The sequence below is a fragment of the Gossypium arboreum genome, chromosome 13 (assembly GCF_025698485.1).
Source record: "Gossypium arboreum isolate Shixiya-1 chromosome 13, ASM2569848v2, whole genome shotgun sequence".
Classification (NCBI taxonomy): domain Eukaryota; kingdom Viridiplantae; phylum Streptophyta; class Magnoliopsida; order Malvales; family Malvaceae; genus Gossypium; species Gossypium arboreum.
Genome location: NC_069082.1, coordinates 71,266,807 through 71,291,892, shown reverse-complemented (window position 1 = coordinate 71,291,892; position 25,086 = coordinate 71,266,807). Strand labels below are relative to the sequence as shown.

Genomic DNA, 25,086 nt, shown 5'->3' with positions numbered 1-25,086 from the left:
TAGAGAGTTACACGGGGTCGAAAACGGCCTACAGCATGGGCGTGCCCTAGGGTCACACGGGCATGTATGTCCCTTGGACCACACAGGCGTGTGAGCCTTGTAACTTGGAAAAAATTTGAAATTTTCACGAAAATTCTTAGGGTTCCCGATTAAGTCCCGATTCGAATTTAATGTTCATATTGGGCCTCAACGGTCCATTTAAGGGACGTTATGAATGATTTCGGAAAATGAATAGTAATTGACTTGAAATATCTGCAAATGTTCTGAAAAATTTTGGTAACACTCCGTAACCTTGTTCCTGCGACGGATACGGGTTAAAGGTGTCACAAGAATAACAATTTGAGGGTATAAAAAAGACAAGAGAATGATGAATTAGTTATGCTATTCTATTGTAAACTTGAAAATTCTATTCTCATTTCCTTCTCTATGTGAATACTAGATTTTTGGTGTTTGAAATTTATCGATATTTTTCTGCAAAATGGAATGAATCACTCTTCTTAACTTGTTTTTCCTCTAGAGCTATATTGTTGTGATTGCAGGGACCAATACACTCCAAAGGTACTTATATTGTTAATTTAAAAATTATTTTAATTATTTGCTGGTCATACTAATTATTAATAATACTTTAAAAATATACAAACTTATATTTTCTCATTCCCGCATATTTAGTTGATATTCTTTTGCCCAGATACTAAAGTTAATGTATACTTTTTTCATTCTCGAATGTAAGTTACTACTATATTAGACGGTAGATTACATAGTTTTTTGAAAACAATTTTTTAAAAAATGGTAACAAGTAAATTAAAATTAAAATTATAATAAATCCATTTTAAGTAATTATAAGTATTAAATTATTATAACATAAATTATTTAAATAAACACAAAATAAAATCAAATATTTACAAACACAAATGAATGATAACTAATACAATTTAAACTAAAACTATCAAATTAAATTAATTAAATTAAAACACATATATCATTCCCAAATGGTGGAGAAGAAACAGAATTGTACCACTCTTATTTACCATTAGTATATCCACCCATGCTATTGCTCTAAATTTTACTTACATTACTTTATATCTTTTCATATACTCTTTTGTGCAAACCAAAACTTTTCTTTTTCAAAATATATCACTATTTCATTAATTTTACAATTATCAAATTATTTAACTGCTTAAAAGTTTAATTATTTTTATACAATAGTACTTTCGTTTGTCATTGCCAGAGAAAATGTCGTCAGAGCTGCCCAATTATTACACATTAAACTATAATTATTTTATACAATAAAACTTAAAATCTAACATATTTTAATTAACATACAATTAACTCGTTAACTCGTAAATTTATTCTAAAATATGTAAATACTACTAATTTTAATGGGTGTAAAAGCAGAGGCAAGATTTTTCATATTTAGACATGTTTATTACTTTTAATATAGTTATTTTAAAATAAAATTAAGATGAAATAAATTTCGTATGTTTATTTGGTAATTAAGAATATTTATCATATTAAATGTGGTTTAAGTTTAAATTGTGTTAATTATGTTACCGTTAGGCTCTACCCTCTTATAAATCAAAAAGAAAAAATTAAAATATAAGTTACTAATTATTTATTAGTTAATGATATGAATCATTTAACAAAAAAATATTTTTTTATTTCCTGAAATTTAGAAAAAAAATGGTTGTTAAAAAATAGAGTAGGAAAGCGAAAGACAAGGCATGGGACTCGTACAATGCGGGAAAATAAAATAATATTTACGTTCCCACGTGAACGCCCAATTTTGTTTATCCATTCACTATTTTTTTTATTAGTTTCTTGACTTTGTTTTTCCCCTTCGTTTCGTCGCTTCCCCAAACATGCAAAAGACAAAAAATTTCGCGACGAAAATCAAATCCCCATTCTTTTTTTAATTATTTTAGTTAAGTTTTATTTATGCTTCGTCATCTTTTCTTCATTTATTTTTCTTGGAATCTATACGTTGTTTGAGATTGGAAGAAAAATGTCATGGATAAGAACGGCTGTTAGTAGAGCCGTGGAAGTAGGCGGAAACAATAACCTCAGACGCACCGTATGGAGTGTCGCCGATTCCGTCGTCCAACATGCCGGATCCGCCGTGTTCGGTGGTGCCAGGATGATCCATAACCGCATTGTAAGTTCATTTTTCTTTTTCTTTTTTTTCAAATTTGGGTTAATTCCACCAAACTATAGTGTAAATTCTAAATTGGAGTTTATTTAACGTAAATCAGGCTGCTAGGAATATGCAGAACCTTCGAATAACAGTAAAGAGGCTGGAAGAAGTATCGGTATCATGTAAAGGAGTTGAAAGGATTCAGCTATTAAGACGATGGCTCGTCGCCCTTAAGGAAATCGACAGATTACTCAATGATCAAAATAACAATAACGATGATAATAAAAATATTAGTATAACTATTAACAACAGCGACACTACTAATGATAATGACAAAAACAACGTTGATCAGTTTTCTTTCGAAGACATCAAGGATTCTCCCCAAAAGCCATCTTTGGTCGGTAATCCTTTTGTTTCTCTCTTTTCTTATTCTTTTTTTTTTTTTTAAGTTCTTTTTAAAATCTTGTTTTGCGGTAATTTATGCCTTTGATCCCTATACTTTAATTTGATTTGATATGATTTTATCCTTTGATCCTTCTATAATGCCAACCAAGACGGCTTGACTTAGTTTTGGATGATTGATTACAGGTATATTACTATGACCCAGAAGTGGGGGAACCAATGAATTTTCGGGAAGTTTTTCTCTATAGTCAAGCTCTTGAAGGGATGACATTGTCAATGGTAAGTCCTTCATGATTTCATGCTAAGTTTCCTTTTGTTGTTTGCCTTGGAAATGACTTTAATTTACGTTGACGGAAGAGAATTAATGGGACAAGTATGTTTTATGCATCATAGCCACGAATTTGTACTTGGATTATCATAAAATAACTTTATAACACTGTGCTCAGTATTGTTTACAAAGTATATTGCGAGAAATAAATATGGTCATTGGATGGAGGCTTTTATAAAGGAATTTATTAAGTTGCTTCATCGGTTTGTCATGCACATGAACGAGCAATATTTGGTTCTCACGTAAGCCATTTATAACTGATTTTTGCTCAAACGAATGATCATCATATGGATAACATTGGGCCATCTTTAGCTGGTCTGTATAATACATACGTATCCAAATTCTAAATTGTTCATTGAATTTTAAACCATTCTTATTAAATTTTAAAAGTATCAATATTGTATTAATAAGATCTTTCCATTTGCATAGCCATCATTTTAGGCGTTAAATGCCAATTCACATATAATGTGAAGCATTTTTAAAATGATGAATCTAATTATAAATACGTATGTACTTACTACATGAATAACTTATATTTTATATGTAAAATAATAAGGTCAATAAAATTTAAGACTATTTTTAATATTTTATATTTAAGTTATTTATATAGTAAATACACATGCTTGCAATTTGGTTCCCATAATATTTGAGATTGTATTTAACGCCTAAGCTAATGGTAGTTAATACTGATATTTTGAATGCTCAATTAAAATATTTTAAAGTTTACGGACTAATTTAAATTTTAAATAATGATCTGGGGATGTTTGGTGGAATTAACCCTATATATATCATACTGGTATTCATATAGGAGTTGGGATATATGATTATCATTTCTTAACCAACCAGAAAAACAAGTGCTTGGTGGTTTTTGCACTCTTATTAGACGGCTGTGGCATTATGATTTGGAATTTATTTTTTCTGCACTTTGATGTAACTTTGTATGCTTTCGCATATTTGGGCTTTGTATTTGCTGATCGATTGAATTTAACCGCAGGGTAACTCTTTTGTATGACTCAGATTCTTGAAGTACCAAACGAGGAAGAGGTTTCACTATTTATGGAAATACTTAGGTGAATTTTCCAACTCTTTCTTGTCGCTTTTGACTGTTTGCCTAAGTTAATCGCTTAAAAGGTATTTTCTGATCAATAAGAGAGACTGTTTAGAAGAATCATTTTTTTTGTCTTTTAATTCCAAGTCAGATTCATTGGTTTCGTCATATACAGGATCTGTATTGCAGGAGGGAAGGAAGTTCATGAGACAGTAATGAGCAACATAATGAACTTAGCAGTGGCTTTCTCAAACTATGTGGAGGAAGTATTGGTAAGTACCTTGCATTTATGTTATTAGAGTTAATCTAACATACATACATGCATACATACATACATACATATATAAATAGATTCGTTTCATTTTTCCTTAACCTAACATAAATATAATCTCTCCGTTATTCTTTCTCTGTTACTTCTTGCAGGTAAAACGAGAAGAACTGCTCCAATATGCTCAAGCTGCAATTAAAGGGCTCAAAATAAATGTTGGTCTTGCAAGGTGATTAATGAGTACATAAAATATATATGTATGTATTGGTTTGTTTATAATGTTTAATTCAAATGTTTCTCTGATTACATAGACCTGTCAATTACAGCCATGTTATTTGTATTTGATACAAGTATACATATCTAAGTATCTTGAACCTTAAGGGGTTATGATTCTTGGTTTCTTGTTATAAAGCTTATGAAAACCCAGGTGTGAACATTGATCTTTCTATTAACATAATTTTTTATTGTGTAATATGGATTTACTATCATTTCTTCACATGTTGAAAGCAGTAAACAATTCTAAGCATGGTATAATGATATAGAAACCTTATGTAATCTTTTCCCTCCATTTGTTTGTGTCTGCTATCAGAATAGATGCTGAAGCCTGCAGTCTAAAGGAAAAACTTGGAGAAATGAAGGCACTCCAAAACTCTTCAACTCAAGGCCATGAAGATTTTTTTCAAAAACAAACTACTGCAATGATAGAGGTGAAAGCTTATAGATTGTTCACTGTAGATCTCATAAATCAAATAGTACTTAATATCTTACGATTCAGTAAAACTGAAGGTTTTGGTTTTTCATTGTAGGCTCTTAAAGAAGCTCTTGGCCTAGTCAGGTTATATTCTAGATTGGAGGCACTGTTACTAAAGAAAAAAACTTTAAGCAATGGGGATACTCCACAACTTCATGCTGAAAAGGTACATTTCTTCCACCTTATGCATCTCTCACTTTATATTATATTATATTATATAGCATTTAATGAACTGTAAAGTGTTAAAAGTGACGCAATTCATCGATGGGTAAGATATTAACACTTCTCTGAGCCACGTTGTGCTGGCATTCTGCTCATAAGCCTGTATTTGTCCTCTCTGGACACCCCAAATCCTTCAAAGCTTTGTCACCCAAAGGTACACCTCCTCAAGTTCGAACCCAAGGTCTCCCTATGAGAATCCTTTTCGATTATGTCACAACTTACTGACCAGCAAAGTACTACCATTTTCTTAGGTCGCGTTGCGTTAGGGTCGTGCCCTATAGATGGTATTATCCTTTTTGAGTGTCGATCAACCCTCAAGGCTTTATTATCTGAAGATGCAACTTCCTAACTTCGAGCAGAGGATCTCCCCATACGGGAGTCTTTTTTGCAACCATGATATCATTTTTCCTACAAAACTGGCTTATGAGCATGATGCGGTTCAAGAAAGTGATAGTATCTTGCTGATCACTGAGACGTGACATAAACAAAATTTTTATTAACCAGTGACTCTTGTGGAAATGACTTTTCAATCACATCTTGGAAAGATCTGTTTGGAAAACCAGTTAAGTCCATTGAAAGGTAAATTATAGATTAGCCGTTGAAAGAGAAGATACGAACACCAGTATGATGTGATGGCGTTTTGCTTACTGTAAGTATTAATTATGTTTTTATCATATATGGTTCATTTTTGTTGCAGGTTGATAAATTAAAAGTTCTATCAGAATCTCTCAGTAACTCAACATCAAAGGCTGAAAAGCGCATTTTGGAGCAAAGGTTTTAAGTGGATCATAACTTAACATTTCCTGCTTGGAATATTTTTAATTGGACTGAAATTAACCTATCTTACTTGAACTTAAGTATAAGTGATCAATAGTGATATGTGTCTAACATAGGTGTGTTTAGTTATAGATTCCATATATTTATAGGGTTGTTGGAAGATCATATTCTCACTTATCCAAAAATGTGTCAGATACGAATGTTGAATATCTATAGTTGAAGAAAAAGGATAATTGCTAGTTAGATTCTTGTTATCATTCAACAGCAAATGTAACATTCTTATATGTGTGAAATAAGGCGAAGGCATTCATACATTAAGTGGAAAGGCTTGTGAGTGTTTGGTTGCATAGAAATTTGTGTTGTTCATTTTAGCATTCCCTCTGTGTTTGAATCAGGGTTCAGAAAGAAGAAGCGGTCAGCTTTCGTATTGCTAAAGCTAACGAAGTGAGCCAACAAGAGAAGGTATTAACCCTTAAGGGAAACTCTTTACTTTCTAATTGCAGTATCAAATATGAAATTCTTTTTTATCTACAAGAAATATGAAAGATAATTGGTATGAAATTTCCCAGGAACTGGAAGCTGCGATTCAAGAGCTTGAGAAGCAAAAAGATGAACTTGAAGCTGAACTTAAAAAGGTTTTCTTCAATACTTGAAAATGTAATTTAAAAAGAAAAAAAAATGAAAAGTGGAACAGTTGGGAATGGGATTACGAAATGGCTATGAATTTGGATCAGGTGAATGCATCACTTATCGCTGCTCGTGTACGCCTTCGGAATGCAAGGGAAGAGCGAGAGCATTTTGATGACGCCAGTAACCAGATTCTTCTACAACTGACATCAAAGGTATATTTGCTATTTAAGTAGTACATATGGTTTTACAAGTAGAACTATCTATCTGTCTCCCTACCTATATTCATAGATTTGCCTTGTGTTTCTTGTGTTCGTAGGAAGAGGAAATTTCGAGATCTATTGCTTCATGCCGAGTAGAAGCAGACGTGGTTAATGCCTGGATTCATTTTCTAGAAGATACATGGTTTCTGCAAACCACCTTCCATGAGCAGAAGGAGAAGCAGGTCAAGTATGTAACAAATTTTATAACACTTACAATAACAAGTTTAGGCTATAGAACAGAAAACTATAATTTTTAGATGGTTAATTCAACCGTTCAAAACCTGCATCTATAAATCCTTCAACCATTGTAAAAAATTAGCCCACTCAAATCATGGATAACCTTGATAAAAATTTGTGTTCAAGAGGCAAGGCTAAATTATAATTAATTACTCTAAACATCTAAGTATTTGAACATCTCAAATTGGACCATTCAAATTCGAACTAACCTATTTAACTCTTAACTATTTATTTAAATTAACTAAAATTTTTGAATAATTCAAACTATTTAATTTAAGTTTGAAATTTTAATTTTTTTTAATGGAATAGAAATTTATTCATCCCTGATCTTTACCATATCTAATCTAAAGTTTTAAATGATTACTTAGAGTTTTGATTTTTTTTTCCATTTTAATTTGCCAGTGGTGAACTAGAGAGATATGGGGAATATTTTGTGAATTTGGTCACTCACCTTCTATCTGCTTACAAGGTATTTGCTCTGCTTACAATCTTATCCATGAAAGTTGCTCAAAACTTAGCGATAAACAGTAATTGTCATTCATTTCCATGGAATCTGTTGCTACATATTTTCCTCATTTTTTTGTTCTGTTTCTATCCTATATTAAGGAACAACTCAGGCCTTCCATATCAAGAATTAGGCAACTGGTGGAGAGCTTGAGCTCAAGCGAAAGGTATAATGCTTTGTTGGTGAAATTCATAACTTAGTCCTTGAACTTTCTCACTTTATTTAAATAAACTTTCCTACTTTTTGTGCACATGAATAAGCTCTTAATTTTTGAAATTGTATTCTAATAAATCCTTAACATAAACCAACATTCAACTTTAAAGGATAAAAACTTATTCAACTGTAAAAAAAAAAAAACAATTCATGCTTTTCACGATTTATTCTTTTAAAAAAATCAGGTCAGGAGAAACAGCAAAGGATGAATCTCAAAAAGCTCCTAACCAAAGAAGAAATCTTGAAGAAGAATATCTTAACCTTGAATCCAAAGTATGTACCATTCTCATCCTGAAATATATATTTTTATATTTATTTATTTGCAGTATGCAAAATATCAGTTTTATCAAGTTAAGAAATTAAGGCTAATTTGATCAGATATTCTTTTAAATTGTTCATAAACTTTAATTAAGTTTTTAAAATATCAATACCATACTAATCAATTCTTTTTATCAATTTAGTGATCCGTTCAAATGCTAAAATGCTAGTCTAAATATAAAATGTAGAATATTTAAAATACAAAAATTAAATTATGAACACTTATGCACCTTTCATAGGAATAGTTTGAGCCAAATGTTAAAAAAAGTAGAAGACAGCGTCATTAAAAAGAGAGCTATTTCCCCTCAAATCTAAACTATAGATGCAATAAGTACACTTCAATTATATGTTTAAAATTTAATTATATGTTCTAATTCAGATTCAAACTAACACCCCGAATTAGAATATGAAACATAACTTCGGGAATGTATGGTGCACATAATTTTGGTTTTCATTTTTATTTCAGTTTGTAAGTACCTTTAGTGTAGTGGGTTCAATGAAAACACAGATCTATTCTCCAAATGAAGGAACTTACAGGTAAATAAATCTATTTTAATTTTCTTCCCTTTGTATGTGTTGAACTATATATTACATTACATTGCTTAACGGGAAATGAGTATGATACAGGAAAAAAGATGAAAGGTTGAAAGAGCTATTTGATGATCTTGAAAGTATAAGGGAAGAATTTGAATCCATGGAGAGACCAACTTTAGAACTTGAGAACCCAATCCTAAACTCACACTCACCGTCCACCCCAAAGTCGCAGAAAAGTCCTTGGTCGCGATTAAAGTCTTCCTTGAATAAAAAGGATCAAAAGAAACTGAAATTTGAGTTGGAACAAGACGAAGATGAAGAGAGTTTAGATTATGAAACAGATGAAATCGTAGAGTGGGAATATGATGCTTTCGAAAAGGACCTAAAACCCACCAACTAACCAATTTTTTGTCTAATTTTTCTGGTTTTCGGTCTCTTTTTTGAAAAAAAAAAAAGAAAGGTTAGAAAAATCGGTGTAAGATAACTCGTTACTTAAGCTAGAGAAACTTATAGTTCCTTTGTATGTGTATATCAAATGTTGTGGTGTATATTCTTCGATTTTTTTATATATACTTAAATGTATAGAAATCGCTTTTAACAAATGTAACTTATGTATTTTTCTTTAAATCAAGCTGTTCGTCAAGCTCTATGATTCTAGTAAATTCCCTTTGTAATATTTATTTTTATGTTTATTTGGTAACAATTCACAAGTAGAATGTGTAAAATCATTGATTGTGCCTGTCAGATACTCTTACGGTGTTCAAAATCTTCTTATGTTGCTTGTAGAGTAATTCACTATCAAATTAACATGTATTTTGGTTACATTCGTTTACGGGAGCCCTGATAAAATGAGAAGGAAGGCTTTGTGGAATGATCTAAGCCGCTCAATTCCTATCCGGGAGGATCCTTGGATGGCAATTGGAGATTTTAATGCCATTCTCTCTTCCGATGATAAGAAGGAGGTCATATCACAGGTCACAGATGTAAGTTCTTTGGCAATTTTATAGATAGAGCTCAGTTGCATGATTTGGGTTTCCAAGGTCCTTCGTTCACATGGCATCGTGGTAATCTTTCTGAGAGATTGGACAGGGCTATGGGTAACAACCCTTGGATGGAATTCTTTCCCAACTGTTCGGTGTCTCATCTACCCCGAATTAAGTCAGACCATCGCCCTCTTTTGTTTAATCTCTTTCAAGATGATAGGCTTGTTTTTAATTGTCCTTTTCGGTTTTTAGCTGGTTGGCTTCACCACCAAAATTTTTCCGATTTTGTCAAGGAAAATTAGAGTTTTGATGGTAACATGACTAATGCAATTGTCGGGTTCACGGATAAGCTTAAAAGCTGCAACAAATGTGTTTATGGCCATATAAATCAGAGGAAGAGACAGTTAATGCACAAGCTCGCTAAGACTCAACTTGCATTGGACCTTTCAAGTTTTAAATCTCTTTTTCATCAGGAAATTTTGATTCGTAAGGAGTTGGAAAATGTTCTTCATCATGAGGAAATGTTATGGAAGCAGAAATCCAGATGCGAGTGGCTGACATTGGGAGATCGTAACACAAGTTATTTTCATAGACGCACTGTTCAGAGGAGGAATTTTAATAAAATCACTGCTCTACGTGATACCGATGGTGACTGGATTTTTGATCCTGAGATCCTCAAGACTGAAGCGGTTAGGTTTTTCCAAAAGCTTTATGGGGAGAATCCAGGACTGCTTGGAACTATGCCTTCCAGTGCTTTTCCTATTCTCAGCACTGAAGATGCTGATTTTCTTGGAAGGAATGTTACGAACGAGGAAATAAAGGTTACTCTTTTCAATATGGCACCATTGAAAGCCCTAGGTAGCGATGGTTTTTAGGCTGCTTTCTTTCAAAATCAATGGGATAATATTGGTGATGCCATCTGTGAGTGGGTCAAGAAAATTTTTGAAGGAGGAATCATCGATCCGGAGTTCAATAACACTCTTATTGTGTTAATTCCCAAAGTTCAAAATCCAAAAAAATTTTCTCAGTTTCGACCCATTAGTCTCTGCTCGGTATTGTATAAATTAGAAATGAAGGTCATTGCTAATAGATTTAAGACTATTTTTCCAAAGATCATCGGTCAAGAACAAACAGGCTTCATTGCAGGAAGAAGTATTATTGATAATATCATTATTGCCCAGGAAGTTTTACATTCTATGCGGTCTAAGGAGAAACTTCAGTGGATGGCGGTCAAGATTGATTTAGAAAAGGCCTACGATAGAGTCAAATGGGATGTCGAAGCCTCTCTCATTGTAGCAGGTATTCCTTCTCATTTAGTTAGAGTTATTATGAATGCTATCTCTTTATCCTCTTTGCAGGTATTTTAGAATGGTGAGCCAACTTAAAAGTTTAGGCCAACGAGAGGTATCCGGCAAGGTTGTCTGCTGTCACCTTACCTCTTTGTTCTTTGTATTGAATGGTTGGGACATAGGTTTCACAAAAGCATCTCGACTAGGGGTGAAGTCCCGTTCGACTATTGCGCACAGGCCCAAATCTATCTCATATTTTCTTTGCAGATGATCTGATGATTTTTAGTCAAGCCAATTTGGTTCATAGTGGCCTCCTTAAGGATTTTTTGAACAGCTTTTATGAGCTTTCTGGCCATAAGGTTAATGCTAGGAAAACGAATGTGTTTTTTTCTGTGGGGGTTAAAGAACATTTAAGGAGAGCCATAAATGTTACCCTTGGTTTTCAAGAAGTTAAGGATTTAGGCCACTACCTTGGGGTTCCACTTTTCCATTGAAGAGTTACTAATAGCATATTACATTTCCTGGAGGAAAGAGTTTGTAGTCGGCTTTCCAGTTGGGATGCTAAAAGACTTTCCTTTACTAGAAGAGTCACCTTAGCGCAGTCAGTTTTATTGTCTATACCAAGTTACCTTATGCAATACACTCTTGGCCCTAAAGGAATTTGTGATTCTATTGAAGAATTAGCGAGACAATTTATTTAGGGAGCTGCAGTTGGTAAAAAGAAGATGGCCCTAGTAGGGTGGGATGATATATGTCAGCCTAAAGGGCATGGAGGTCTTGGTCTTCATCGCTTAGAGGATCAAAATAAAGCTTTCATGTTGAAAATTGGCTATAATCTTATTACCAAGTCTGAAGCTCTCTAGGTTAGGGTCCTAAGAGCTAAGTATGGTTGGTGTGAAAGTATGCCGGATTCTATTATGAGGAGTAGCTGCTCCTATATGTGGAAAGCAGTTGCCAAAGCTTGGCCTCTTTTGCGGAGTAATATGATCTGGTCCATTAGTATGGGTGGACTATACGGTGTTGGAAGGATAATTGGATTCCTAATTTAGGACCACTTAATCAGTATATTCTAAGTTATGGCAACTTTGCGATTGAGACAAAAATTAATGAGATGGTTTTGGCCAATGGAGATTGGAATCTTGATTTGTTTAGATTGTGGCTACCAGAAGAAGTGGTTAGGCGTATCGTCAGTATTCTCCCTCCTCTAGACCAGGCTGGACCTGATATTTTATCTTGGTCTAGAACAACGACAGGGGTTTTTTCTGTGAAGAGTGCGTACTTTCTGCTGAAAGATGAGACTTGGAATCTGAAGGAGGCAACTTGGAGCATGCTTTGGAAAATTCCAGGACCTCAACGTGTGAAGCATTTTATCTGGTTAATTCTCAAGCAGAGACTTTTAACTAACTCTGAAGAGTTAGAAGGGGTATCGCACAAGATGCGACGTGTCATAAATGTGGTCATATTGAGGAAGATACTCTTCATGTTCTTAGAGATTGTTCTCTTGTGAGGGAGATTTGGCATAACATCATCCCTGCTAATCACATTGGGAATTTCCTCTCTGGTAATATTTCGGAGTGGCTTTTCTCGAATCTACAATTTCTCTCCGCAAACAAGATGGGTGACTCATCCTGGGCTTGTCTTTTTGGGATAATTCTTTGGCGCATCTGGAAGAATCAAAATTTGTACATCATTCAAGGACAGGCTATGCATTGGAAGCATATTATCAGTGTCTCTTATAGTTGGGCAAAGCACTTTCTCTCCGTCCATAATGAAGAGACGGCTTCTCAGCCGAAGTAGTCTTCAACCCATCATAACTCAGGTATGTGTGTTTTCCTTAATACTGATGGTGCTGTTCACCCTATGTCTGGTCTTTCTGCTGTAGGTAGTGTGATACGTAACAGCAAAAGGGAGTGGATCTTGGGCTACAATCGCTTCTTGGGGGAATGCTCAATTGCGACAGCTGAATTATGGGGCGTACTGGATGGATTACTTATTCTTCAAAAACAAGGCTATGATGAGGTTATTATACAATCAAACAGTCTTGAGAATGTGATATCCATCAATGATAGTAAAATGGGTGATCCAAAAAATTCTTTGATAAGGAGAATTCAATAAATTCTAGCATTTGAAGAGAAGTGGTCCCTAAATTATGCTCCCAGAGATACTAATCGGGTAGCTGATGCTTTGGCAAAAATGGCTCTGTCAAGTGCTGAATCTTTGAACATTATTGAGGAACCCCCGTTGGAGATTAAAGAGATTCTAAAGAATGATAGTACTCCTGTTAACTTGTTTATGACTTCCTCTTTGTAATTTTCTTTGTTTATTTAATCAAAAAAAATTAACAAGTAGAAAGTGTAAAATCATTAATTGTGCCTGTTAAGTATTTGTTCAGTTGTAATTGAATGATATTACTACTAGTTATAACAAAGATGGCACCAAAAATTGTTTAAACAATTTGAAATCTTCTTATGTTTGTAGGGGTTTGCCTAGAGAGTGATTCATTATCAAATTAACAAGAACAAAGTGTGATTTAAGTTTAATTCACTCACCAAGATGAAACTTCACTATTATACTTCTATCTAAATCATTCTCTCTCAAAGTCTTTTCCCCTAAAAACTTAGTTATATATAGATTAACAATTCAATTTACTTACAAAAATGCACTCAAAGAATATAGTTCTTAAATGAACAAATAAATTGTTCTCTCACTATTCTCTAATAACCTAAACAAGCCACCTATAAATAAGCATAAAGTGACTTGTTAAATTACTATAAATGTGAATATCAAATTTTACAAAATATCCCCTAAATAAATCTTCAATAAAGAGTACAACAATAAAGATCTTCTTGTCATAAAACACAATAAAAATCAAACCTCTTATTTATGTGAACTTTGATCAAATTGAAAGTCCCTATAGATAATCAATTAAAAGTCCAAAGAATTTTGATCAAAACATGCCAACCAAATAAAGAAAATTATAATACTTTACGGAATGTTCCTTAAGTTGCACTTGGTAGTTGTAACTGATATTATCAATCTTCCCTTTTGGCATTTTTGAACAAAAACAAAACAACACATCAAGCAAGGAAAATCAAGTTGACACTCCACTTTAATCCATCCACTTAACTATGAATTTAACTAACTATTAGTGCAAGATAAGAGAGCTACTAACAATCAATAATCATGGCATTAACACATAATAAAGATAAGGATATGTCAAGTAACAAGACATCACAACAATTACATACCTAAAAAGTATCATATATCAACATCCATATAACCCCTTCCCCCCCACCCCCTAAAAAAAACACTTCAATAACAATAAAATAAACATTAACAAAACCAATCAACAATCAACAAAACCGACCAACAAACCATGCATCCCTGAACTTACTCTCCACCTTTTTTTTTTTTTTGCTTAAGAATTCAAAGGCTTTAAAGCTCTTGAGCAAACATATCCAACTTGTACTAATGAGCTTGAGTTCTTAATTGTTAATGAAGCTTCAATTCTTGCTCATGATATTGGATACATTTGTCTAAATAGGCTATTTCTTCTTCCAAATGTTCTATCATCCATGTTTTATGCAACATTTGAAACTTTGAAAGAGGTTGAGCTAGTTGCAAGTGGAACAACAATTGATGCAAGCTCATCATTATTATTAATATCATCAATAGGAGCATCCACTTTAATGTCAACTGCACCATGCTTCCTTTTATTTGATATTGAGGAGTACTTTAACTCAAGCAACACAACCACATAAACTTCATCATTTTCAAATATGTTTGGCTTCTACTTCAAGAGGATCTAAAAGGTGAAGAAAGGAAAAGATGTAACAATTCAATTTTTAGTGGTATTGAAAAATAGGATTTCAAAACCCTCTTTCCATAAACCAGATCCGTAAATATTGAGGATAATATAAAAATATATTGAAGATTGGTCAAACAATTTTGTCAATTAAATAGTTAATTAGGGCTCAAGGACTAACTTGTAAAGTCCAATTGCTATAGCGTTTTAATTGACAAAAGGCTTGCAATTGAAATAACAATTAACTAAAGGTCCACAATAGTAAATAAATCATTTACCAATAGAAGATAGTGTGTTATGATGGAATCTTCAACTAATTATGATTAAAGGACTAATTATGTTAATTAAACTACATTTAATTTAATTAATTTAGGTTAATTAAAGTATAAAAGATAAAGATAGTGGAAATTTATCGTCTTTCTCATCTCTCCCACTATCCACCATTGTTAAATCGAAAGAAAAAACTCCCCAAGCTTTGAAAACTTTCGGCCAATGATTTAGGTATGAAATTCAAGTCATTTTCTTGTAATTTTTATAGATTTATGATCATGAGAGTTTGATTTTAGCTAGCCCATGTTCCAATTTGATAAAATGTTAAGTTTGAGAAAGTTTTCATTGTTGATTATTTGAAGAACTAGGCTAAAAATTGATATTTTTTAAGCTTGGATTATGAAAATGGTTAGATTGTAAAGTTAATCTAGCTTATTTGTTAACTTTGTTACGTTAGGACCAAATTAAATAAATGTAAAACTTGTTGTGAAATTATGTTAGAAATAGAAAGTATAAGGTCCCTAATGAAAATATATGAAATCAAATTTTAAGCTGAAGCTATGAATAAGAAGTTATGCTTATCCCAAGCTCAGGGACTAAATTGAATAAAATGTAAAATATGAGGGATAGTATGAAAATATTTCTTATTGATTGGTTATATAAAATAGTTGTATAGATCAAGATTTGGATCAAAGTGGAGCTAATAAGGAAAAAGGCTAAAATTGTGGATTAGTCCTTGAACAATCCACTCGTTTTGGTGTTTTGAATAGGTAAGTTCATATAGAACCTACTAACTCAATTTTTTTTGTATGTGTAGTTGTATTTAATTTGATATATAAATGTATACTAGTAGTTTAACAAATATGGGTAGAACAGACTGAATTCAAACATTTGAACAACAATAAGGTATAAATGTATGAAAATAATTAATTATAAGAATGATAATGAAATATGTGTAATTGAATGCCATGTGAACTTAGTAAAAGCTTAAGATATGATTGACATGCCAATAGGGTTATATGCGCGCTTGTACATAGATTATTATAGATTATTATAGATTATAATGAGATCTAGCATTTATTCCAGATTCTCGGGAAATATAATGAGATTTAGCTTTTGTTGCAAATTCTCGGGGTAATATAATGAGATCTAGCCTCTATTGTTGATTCTCAGATAATATAATGAGATCCAACCTTGTCGAGAATTCTCAAGTAATATATGACATAAGTTTAGCCCAGACAGGTAACCTAATGTAATTTCAGCTGGGACGAGCAACTTAGTTCACTCATGTATCTGGTTTCATTTCACTAGAGTTCCATCAGACGATATATATTTTAATTAAAATGGGGATGCTTGAAAATTTATTAAATATAGAATGGTAAGTGCTTGTAAGTTGATATGTGGTAAGTAATTAGGTGATGTTATTCAAGATATGTAAGTGTGTTTAACCTATTTGGATGTTAATGTTGGCATGTGACTAGGTATGACATTATATGCCAAGGATACCCAAATTGTATACCAAAATGATTGGTAGTTATCATACTTTTAATTGATCAAGGTAAGCATAGTATTTCCATTTGAACTTACTAAGGATTTGTATGCTTACTCTAGTTGTTTCTCTACTATTGAGTTGGATCAGCGTGAAGCACACACTATAAAAAGACTATAATAGCCCGTTTTTAGTCAAATCAGAACAATGGTTTTGAGACAACAAATTTGAGGTCAGAATAATTATTTTATTATTATTTAAGGTTTACAGCATGATAAAAAGATTGTGTGAAAATTTCGTTAAGAAATTTTATTGTTTGAGTACTTAATTTGATAAAAAGGACTAAATCGCGTAAAGTGTAAAAGTGATGTTCTAATAGCTAAAGGTATTAAATGACTATGAAATTAATTAGTGGAGGTCCTTATGTGGTAAATATACCATTAATAATGGCAATGGACATTTATGGACATCATTAGTAAGATTTAATTAAGGTTAAAATAGTAAAATAATAAAATCAACTTAAAATTAAAAGAAATAAAATATGTATCATCTTCTCTAATGCTATGTTCAACCAAAATTAGAAACAAAGAAAGTGATTGTTGAGCTTTTTGTGGTTCGGCTATAGACTCCCTTGCATGTAAGTGCATTTTTGCTCGATTTTTGCTCGATTTTTATGTTTTTGAGATCATTGCAGCTTAATCTAGCTAGTCCAAAGGACTAATTTGCAAAATTGTTGGAATTTTAGGCTTTTTCCATTGATGAATCTATATGTTTTTTGATATTTGATTATAGAAAATGCAGGTTTGTTGTTAGATAAACAACATTTGTTAAGTGATTTTTAGTGAAATGTTTAATTAGGGATTAAATTGTGAAATGTGTAATATTTGGGGTTAATTTATGAAATAAATGAAAAAATGGACTGCTAGAGACCTAATTGAAATTCATCTAGCATGGGTTGTGGTTGAATTGCATGAATTTGTGATTTTGTGAAATAGGGACTAAATTGAAAAAATGTAAAATATTAGGGGTAAAAGTGTAAAGTGGATTTAAAGTTTATTTTGGACTAATTTGAATAGAGATATTATTAAATAAATTAATTTTGATTACATTTAGATCAAGAAAGGTGAAATACAGATTTAGATCGGGGAAAGAATAAAGTATCAGATTAATCGACTTAATTCGCCGTTTTTACATCTGAGGTAAGTTCGTATGTATTAAACATTATTATAATTGTGTTTTAAATGCTTTGATATTGCCTAAATTGTAAATACAACACTACGAACATGTTTGACGATGATTCGGCAAGTGTGAAATCCCGATTGAACCTTAGGAATAGTTTAGGATACTAATGACATGTCATTAGGGGTTATGTGTAACAACCCAATTTCAGTGAAACCGGAACAATATTTTTGAGACCAAAAATCCGAGTCAAAAATAAAATTTATTTTAATTTTATTACATAGTCCATAATATGTTAGAAATGTCATGTGAAAATTCTGATAATAAAATTTTATCGATTTAGTGCTTAATTACGGGTGGACTAAATCACATAAAATGCAAAAGTTGAATTCTAGTAGCTAGAAGGATTAAATAGCTATGGAATTCAAAACTTGAGGTCTTTATATGGTAATTAGACCATTAAAGAAAAGTATGTAGATATTTTAGTGACCCATCCATGAAAATTTAGAAAAAGGGCAAGGACAAAATTGAAAATTGAAAAATATTTAATTAATTAAAAAGATGATAAAATATATCATCTAGTTTTTCTCATCTTCTTCCCCAAAGTTCTATAGAAACCCAAGGAGAGAGAGAATAAACTTTCATGGCTTAATCGGCTAAGTTTCCTTGTCCCGGTTTTAGTAATTTTGATAGTTTTGAAACTGGGATAGCTTAATCTATCTATTTGGAGGATCAATTTGAAAAGTTATCAAGGTAGGAAATTAGGTCATGGATGAATATGCTGAAATTTTAAAATTAATGGTAGAAAATGAAAGGCTGTTAATAGATAAACAACTTTTACAAAGCGATTTTTGATGAAAACATGATTTAGGGATTAAAATGCAAAGTTGTGAAAATTGATGAAAAATTATAAAATTTATAGAAAATATGTGTTTTAAATTCTATATTGAAATATCAGTTAGGCTTGGAATAGGGAGTAAATTTGCATAAATTTCATTTTCTGAGCCTAGGGATGAAATTGGAATTTATAAAAAGGTTAAAGGCAAAATGGTAATTTTGCCTAGGGCGTAAATTGAGTCCAAATGAATATGAAATGTGTGAAATTGATGATTAAATTTATTTATATAGATCCAAACAACACAAATTCTAGGTTAGATCGAGGAAAAGAAAAAGGTTTCAGATTAGTAGATTATTTACGCAAACAAGTGTCGAGGTAAGCTCGTGTAACTTAATTGAGCATGTAAATATGTTAAATTGTATGTTGTGTTTGTATGCAATATGATTTATATTTATGTGAGCATTATAAATGTGTGAAATGATTATATGTTCGGAAATGTTGGAAAAAGGGTAAAGTCTTGTTTGGATATTGAATTTCGATGGATAAATGTAACTTTAGAAATGAATGAGGTCTTGCATTTGTTTCTGATGGGATTTAGCTTGGACAAGTAATCCTATTGATCTCATTATTAAAAGGATTTAGCCCGGACGGGTAATCCTGATAAAATTCTTCTCGAGCATATGTTACAATTAGGGTTTAGCTTGGAATGGTAATCCTAATTGAGCTCTTTTGAGCATACGTTACATAAAAGATTTAGCCTGGACTGGTAATGTTGTAATATGATATGTGGCTCAAGAGAGTGTTCTTTGATTAAATGCCCTAATGGGTACTCTTGAATAAGAATTGATGAGTTATTGAATTGTACACCTTGAATGTACTACTTGAGCATCCATCGGAATTTCAATGATTCAACAGACACAACTCTTGGCATGATAAGAAAATTATGGGATGAAATGAATAATGTCTTGAAGGAAAATTGTATAATGCACTCATTTATGTTTACTTGATGTATATGAAAATTTTGTGACTAACATGTATGATTGAATGCATGTGTTTAGGCAATTTTGCCAAGTTGATGGAAAACATGATATTGTATGCTTAGATTTAATAAACGAGATTCGTAAGTTTAGTTTCCGTTATACGAACTTACTAAGCATGTAATGCTTACTAGATTTTATTTTCCCTATTTTATAGTGCTCGGAAGCTCACGAAGGTTGGAGATCATTGGAGCACCATCACACTATCCACTAGCTTATTCTGGGTATATATAGTAAAATCATTTTGGTATAATGGCATGTATAGGCTAACTTGACCATAGTTGGCTTAAATATGTGGTTTGTAATCTAGCCATTGGAATGGCTAGTAATGGTTGTTTTTTATATACCTGTAATGTCATACTATGGTAGCTACATATATGTTAAATGGTTGATCAAATTATGCTTAACATATGGAATATACCAAGGGAAGATTATAAACATGTATGATGTAATGATATGCTATGTTGAATGATAGAGTTTGTTTAATTTGAATTCTTGAAATGGTTGGTATTTGGATGTGAATTTAAGTGCAGGTCATTGGTGTGATTGTGGGTGAGAAATAAAGCTAGAAATGGCTTTATTTCGTCCAAACGGGCAAACACATGGTTTTGTGTCTAGACCGTGTGTGACACATGACCTGGCACATGAGCGTGTGGTTAGGCCATGTGTCCCTTGCACCTTAAATTTGAGAAACAGAATACTCAGAATTGAGCACACGGGCGTGTGTCTCAGTCGTGTGTGCTACATGGCCTAGAACACAGACATGTGGCCGACCGTGTGCACAAGTCAGAGAGTTACACAGGCTCAAACACGGTTTGTAGCACGGCGTGTCCCTTGGACTATACGGGTGTGTGAGCCATATAACTTAGAAAATTTTTGAAATGTCGCGAAAAATTCTTAGAGTTTCTGGTTAAGTCCTGATTCGATTTTAGTGCTCATATTAGGCCTCGAGGGTCCATTTAAGGGACTTACGAATAATTTTGAAGGATTAATAGTAATTGATATAAATTATTTGTTAATGTTGTGAAAGTTTCGATAATGCTCTGTAACACTATTTTAGCGACATACATGGGTTAGGGGTGTTACATTATGTGATTTGGGTGCTAGTCCGTACGTCCTACCAGTGGCTGAGTTATCCGGCATGTGTTGTGGATACTCGTCAGCTTGTGTGAGCAGTACTGTGTAGTTTCGTCAAGACCGTCAGCTTGTGTGAGCAGACCCATTGATAGCTCTAGTATGAGCATTATATGTGATATGAGATCGAGATAGCTTCAGCTATATATGTGGCACTTAGGGTGCGAGTTTCTTGAGTATCCAATAGTATTCCGAATGGTTCAACGGGTTTGTCAAAGATGTGGATAATTATAAGTTTGATACGAGACGGTACAGGTATGTACATGAATTGAGCAATACATTGAAATAAGGAAAATTATGAAAGTTACAACTAACTATGTGAATGCATTTGTGGTAGGTTGGTGATTCATTATAAGCCATGTTATGTTATGATTTATTTGCCTAATTTAAGCATATATGATGAGTTGATTCAATTGCTATACGAACTTACTAAGCTTTATAGCTTACATTGTTTATTTTTTCGTGTTTTATAGTGAAATCAAGCTAGCTCGAATTCGGGAATCGTCAGAGATTTTGTCATACTATCTTACAATCACTTTGGTACTTTTGAACTTAAGTATTTTGAGTATATGGCATGTATAGGGATTTTGAGTCATTTTGGTGTATGTGTTAATAATGAATTTAGCCATTTGAATTGGCTTGTTAATGTTTAAAGTTTGGTTTTGTATTTAGCCATGGAAGCTGGCTTATTTTGGTATAGTTGATCATATATATACATATGTGCATGTGGCTTGTGTGATGTGTTGGAAGTGGGTTATATGATGTTTGTTGATTCTAGATGATATGGATAACGATGGTTGAGTTATAAATATTGATATGCTAATGAATCTATTCAAATAATGCATAGTTAAAATTAGTTAATTTGTTCTATTGCAAAAGTGAGTTTTAGGTATGAAATTGAATGGCATATTGTGGTATTGTTATGATATGTATAGGTTAGCTTTGAAATGGTATAATTTATGTTTGGTTAAGAGTAGATGAATGCCAATATATGCTATGTTTTGATGCCAAATGGATTGTATAGGTACGTGCAAAGTTGGGTGGCAAATTGGCTTGGTAAATAGCCTATTTTTGTCCACACGGGCAGAAACATAGGCGTGTGTCTCAGCTATGTGTGACACACAGTCAGATTGCATGGTCGTGTGTCCCCTAGTGTTGAAATAGAAATCAAGTCAGTATGCTCCACACGACCTAGCACACGGGCGTGTATCTTGGCTGTGTGGCATAAGTCAGTATACCCTACAGGTTTGGCACGGCTTAGCACACGGCCTGGCACACGGGCAAGTGTGCCCAATCCTAGGGCACACGAGCGTGTGTGTTGGCCATGTGACCCAAGTTAGAGAGTTACACGGGGTCGGACACGGGCTGGAACACAACTATGTGCTTCCATTTCGAATGTCTATACAGCCTATGACACGGGCGTGTCTTTGGCTGTGTAAGACATACGGTCGGGTCACACGGGCATGTGTCCCCTATATTTTGGAAAATTTTTTAAGTGTTTCAAAAATTTCTTGAGCTATCGGTTTAGTTCCGAACCACTTCTAAAGTATTTTTAAGGCTTCGTAGGCTCATATTGGGAACAATGTGATTGAGTTTGAATGATGATTACATGAAATTTGAAAATGTAAGTGTAATGAATGTTTAATGGTTTTATAAGTTCGGTAATGTTTGTAACCCTATTCTGACGTTGAATACGGGTGAAGGGTATATTTATTGGTATCAGAGCTACAATTTAGTCGATTTTCAAACTAACGTACCGTATGTGAGAGTCTAGCTATACATGCCATATATAACCTGTGATAGTGTGATATCTCCTGACAGTTTAAATCATGTTTTCATATAGTAAATGGATCCCAATCAAGCTGTAACTGATGGTGTTGAAAGTAATGCGCTTGTCTCCGTTCATGGAGTATCGCAAATAGAGTCCACACCTATATCGGGTAGTCAGAGAGGAGAGGCTAAAGAAGCCTTCTTCTAGATAATGAATGAGTGGTTTACGAAGTTTGTTTGAACAAATCCGGTTGCTCAACAATCTCTACCCCCACCTAATCCCTAACTGATTCCCGTAGCCCTCAAGGTGTAGAGTTTTTACGATTGAATAAGTCACCAGTTGTTAAGATTTGAAAACACAGAGCTGAAGAGTTTAGAGCTAATGTTGACGGTGATCCCGAGAGAGCCAAGTTTTGGCTTGAAAAAACTACCAAAGTATTTGATGAACTTTGTTGCACACGAGCAGAATGTTTAAAATGTGCTGTATCACTTTTGAGGGACACTGCGTATCAATGGTGGAATACTTTGGTGCCTGTGGTACCAAGAGAAAGAGTTACCTGGGAATTTTTCCAAGCTGAGTTCAGAAAGAAATACATGAGTCAACGGTTCATTGATCAAAAGCGAAAAGAGTTTCTTGAATTGAAACAGGGCCGTATCTCTGTGACTAAATACGAGTGAGAGTTTGTTAAACTCAGTAAGTATGTTCGAGAATGTGTTTCAACAGAGGCCATTATATGTAAAAGATTTGAAGATGGGTTGAACGGGGATATCATATTGCTTGTTGGGATTCTAGAGTTGAAAGAATTCATGGTGCTAGTTGACAAATCCTGTAAAGCCGAAGAACTTGGTAACGAGAAGAGAAAGGCGAATTTTGAATCTAGAGATTCGAGAAAAAGATCTATGAATAAGCCATATCAGTCTTCGTCAAAGAAATCAAGAGATTCGTATACTCATTCGAATGCTTCAATCGAGTATCCAAACAGAGATCGTGGAAAACAATACTCAAGTCCTAAAACACAAGCTACATCAGTATCGAGTGTTGGCAGCGTGAGAAACAATAAGCTTGAGTGTCAACAGTGTGGTCGATGACATTTTGGTGAGTGTTGGATGAATAATAGAGGCAGTTTTGAATGTGGTTTGCATGATTATTTCATTAGAGATTGCCTTTAGTTAGTTGAGAAAGATAAGTTCTAGAATGCAAGACCGAGCAATCCTGCCACTAGAGGGAGGCCACCGAGAAATGCGGGGAATATGGCTAGTAGTAGAGGAATGACAAAGGACTCTTTTGTGAGATCCGAGGCTAGAGCACCTACTAGAGCTTATGCTATTCACGCTCGTGAAGATGCATCATCACCTGATGTTATTACCGATATACTTTCTCTCTATGACACTAATGTAGTTGCATTGATTGATCCCAGATCGACTCATTCATATATGTAACACCCCTAACCCGTATCTGTCATCAAAATAGGGTTTTAGAGCATTACCAAAACTTTCAAAATATTTTATAAATAATTTATGTAAATTACTATTCATTAATCGAGATCATTTGAAACGTCCCTTAATTGGACCCTCGAGGCCCAATACGAGCATTAGAATCGAGTCGGGACTTAATCGGGAGCTCTAAGAATTTTTCACGAAATTATAAAAATTTTCCAAGGTGTAGGGCTCACACGCCCGTGTGGTCCAAGGGGCATGCCCGTGTGACCCTGGGACACGCCTATGCTAGAGACCATGTTCGACCCTGTGTAACTCTCTACTTGTGCACACGGTCATGCCACATGCTTGTGTGCTAGGCCGTATGGTTAATTAATTCAATTCAAAAATTGGTGCAAGTTTCACATGGCCAAGACACACGCCCGTGTTCTAGGCTGTGTAGCACACACGACTAAGACACATGCTCGTGTCTTTGCCCGTGTGCTCAATTCTGAGCATTCTGTTTCTCAAAATTTAAGGTGTAGGGGACACACGGTGTAACACCCCATACTCGTAACCCACATCGGAGTGGAATACGAGGCATTACTTAATTCGATCTCATATGCAGAAACGTTCGCCAAGTCTTCAAGACTTGGGCCCATTTTAAAACTCTTTCAATTTCTACTTTAAACTTCTTACTATGGGCCTACGAGCCCCAAATCGACCATTGAAAATTATTCGGGATCAACCCGGGTTCTTAAACCATCTAAATAAAATTTGACTTTGAAATAGGGCACATGCATGTGTGGAAGGGCAACACGCACGTGGGCCATTTCAACATGGTCGTGTTGATGGCCCATGTGGCTCACACGGCCTAAGCAATACAAGGACAAGCTTGTGTCTTCCACCCATATGGAATTAATTCTAAATGTACACCTACAGGGGTTTTCACACGGCCTGGCACATGCCTGTGTGCCTGCCCGTGTCCTTCACACGACCTTGAAAAAACATGAACACTCTATTTTTGACGTCAGCACCCCCAAAATGACACACGACCAAGGCACACACTCATCACCTGACAATAGCTGAGACTTTGCTTGGGTCGACTCTAATCCCGTCACTCGACACAATGTGTCCTAGAAATCCAACCTTCTTAAGCCAGAATTCGTTCTTACTGAACTTGGCGTACAATTGCTTATCTCTCAGGGTCTATAATACAGTCCTGAAATGCTTCGCGTACTCACTCTCATCA

The 25,086-nt window shown here is 33.9% G+C and overlaps 3 protein-coding genes across 4 annotated transcripts; all 3 read left to right on the top strand.

Annotated features, from left to right (window-relative positions):
- The first annotated feature begins 1,722 nt into the window (after positions 1 to 1,722).
- On the top strand, positions 1,723 to 9,226 carry LOC108465095 (uncharacterized). 2 transcript variants are annotated; one of them, XM_017765406.2, is made up of 18 exons: positions 1,723 to 2,152; positions 2,250 to 2,528; positions 2,720 to 2,812; positions 3,879 to 3,931; positions 4,085 to 4,181; positions 4,333 to 4,406; positions 4,767 to 4,884; positions 4,984 to 5,094; positions 5,848 to 5,924; positions 6,323 to 6,389; positions 6,497 to 6,562; positions 6,662 to 6,769; positions 6,874 to 7,004; positions 7,457 to 7,523; positions 7,661 to 7,725; positions 7,958 to 8,045; positions 8,557 to 8,627; positions 8,718 to 9,226. In XM_017765406.2, the coding sequence occupies exons 1-18, from the start codon at positions 2,003 to 2,005 to the stop codon at positions 9,022 to 9,024; spliced, it is 2,022 nt and encodes a 673-aa protein (XP_017620895.1). In that variant the 5' UTR covers positions 1,723 to 2,002; the 3' UTR covers positions 9,025 to 9,226. The 2 variants fall into 2 exon arrangements, with proteins under 2 accessions (XP_017620895.1, XP_017620896.1); XM_017765407.2 differs by lacking the exon at positions 1,723 to 2,152 and having other exon boundaries at positions 2,493 to 2,528; positions 3,856 to 3,931.
- Positions 9,227 to 9,472: 246 nt separating this feature from the next.
- On the top strand, positions 9,473 to 10,482 carry LOC108465094 (uncharacterized). The gene is made up of 2 exons (XM_017765405.1): positions 9,473 to 9,607; positions 10,081 to 10,482. Exons 1-2 carry the CDS (start codon positions 9,473 to 9,475, stop codon positions 10,480 to 10,482), a joined length of 537 nt encoding a protein of 178 aa, XP_017620894.1.
- A 2,235-nt stretch (positions 10,483 to 12,717) lies between these two features.
- LOC108465092 (uncharacterized) lies at positions 12,718 to 13,206 on the top strand. Its single transcript, XM_017765404.1, has 2 exons — positions 12,718 to 12,973; positions 13,019 to 13,206. Exons 1-2 carry the CDS (start codon positions 12,718 to 12,720, stop codon positions 13,204 to 13,206), a joined length of 444 nt encoding a protein of 147 aa, XP_017620893.1.
- Positions 13,207 to 25,086: the final 11,880 nt, after the last annotated feature.

Bases quoted from the DNA above. Each gene is read 5' to 3' on its own strand.
- LOC108465095 (XM_017765406.2), top strand. From the start codon at position 2,003: ATGTCATGGATAAGAACGGCTGTTAGTAGAGCCGTGGAAGTAGGCGGA. The intron at 7,005-7,456 runs GTATGTAACAAA...TTAATTTGCCAG, and splicing joins CAGAAGGAGAAGCAGGTCAA to TGGTGAACTAGAGAGATATG. The intron at 7,726-7,957 runs GTATAATGCTTT...TAAAAAAATCAG, and splicing joins AGCTTGAGCTCAAGCGAAAG to GTCAGGAGAAACAGCAAAGG.
- LOC108465092 (XM_017765404.1), top strand. From the start codon at position 12,718: ATGTGTGTTTTCCTTAATACTGATGGTGCTGTTCACCCTATGTCTGGT. The intron at 12,974-13,018 runs GTGATCCAAAAA...AATAAATTCTAG, and splicing joins CATCAATGATAGTAAAATGG to CATTTGAAGAGAAGTGGTCC.
- LOC108465094 (XM_017765405.1), top strand. From the start codon at position 9,473: ATGAGAAGGAAGGCTTTGTGGAATGATCTAAGCCGCTCAATTCCTATC. The intron at 9,608-10,080 runs GTAAGTTCTTTG...CTTTTTCATCAG, and splicing joins TCATATCACAGGTCACAGAT to GAAATTTTGATTCGTAAGGA.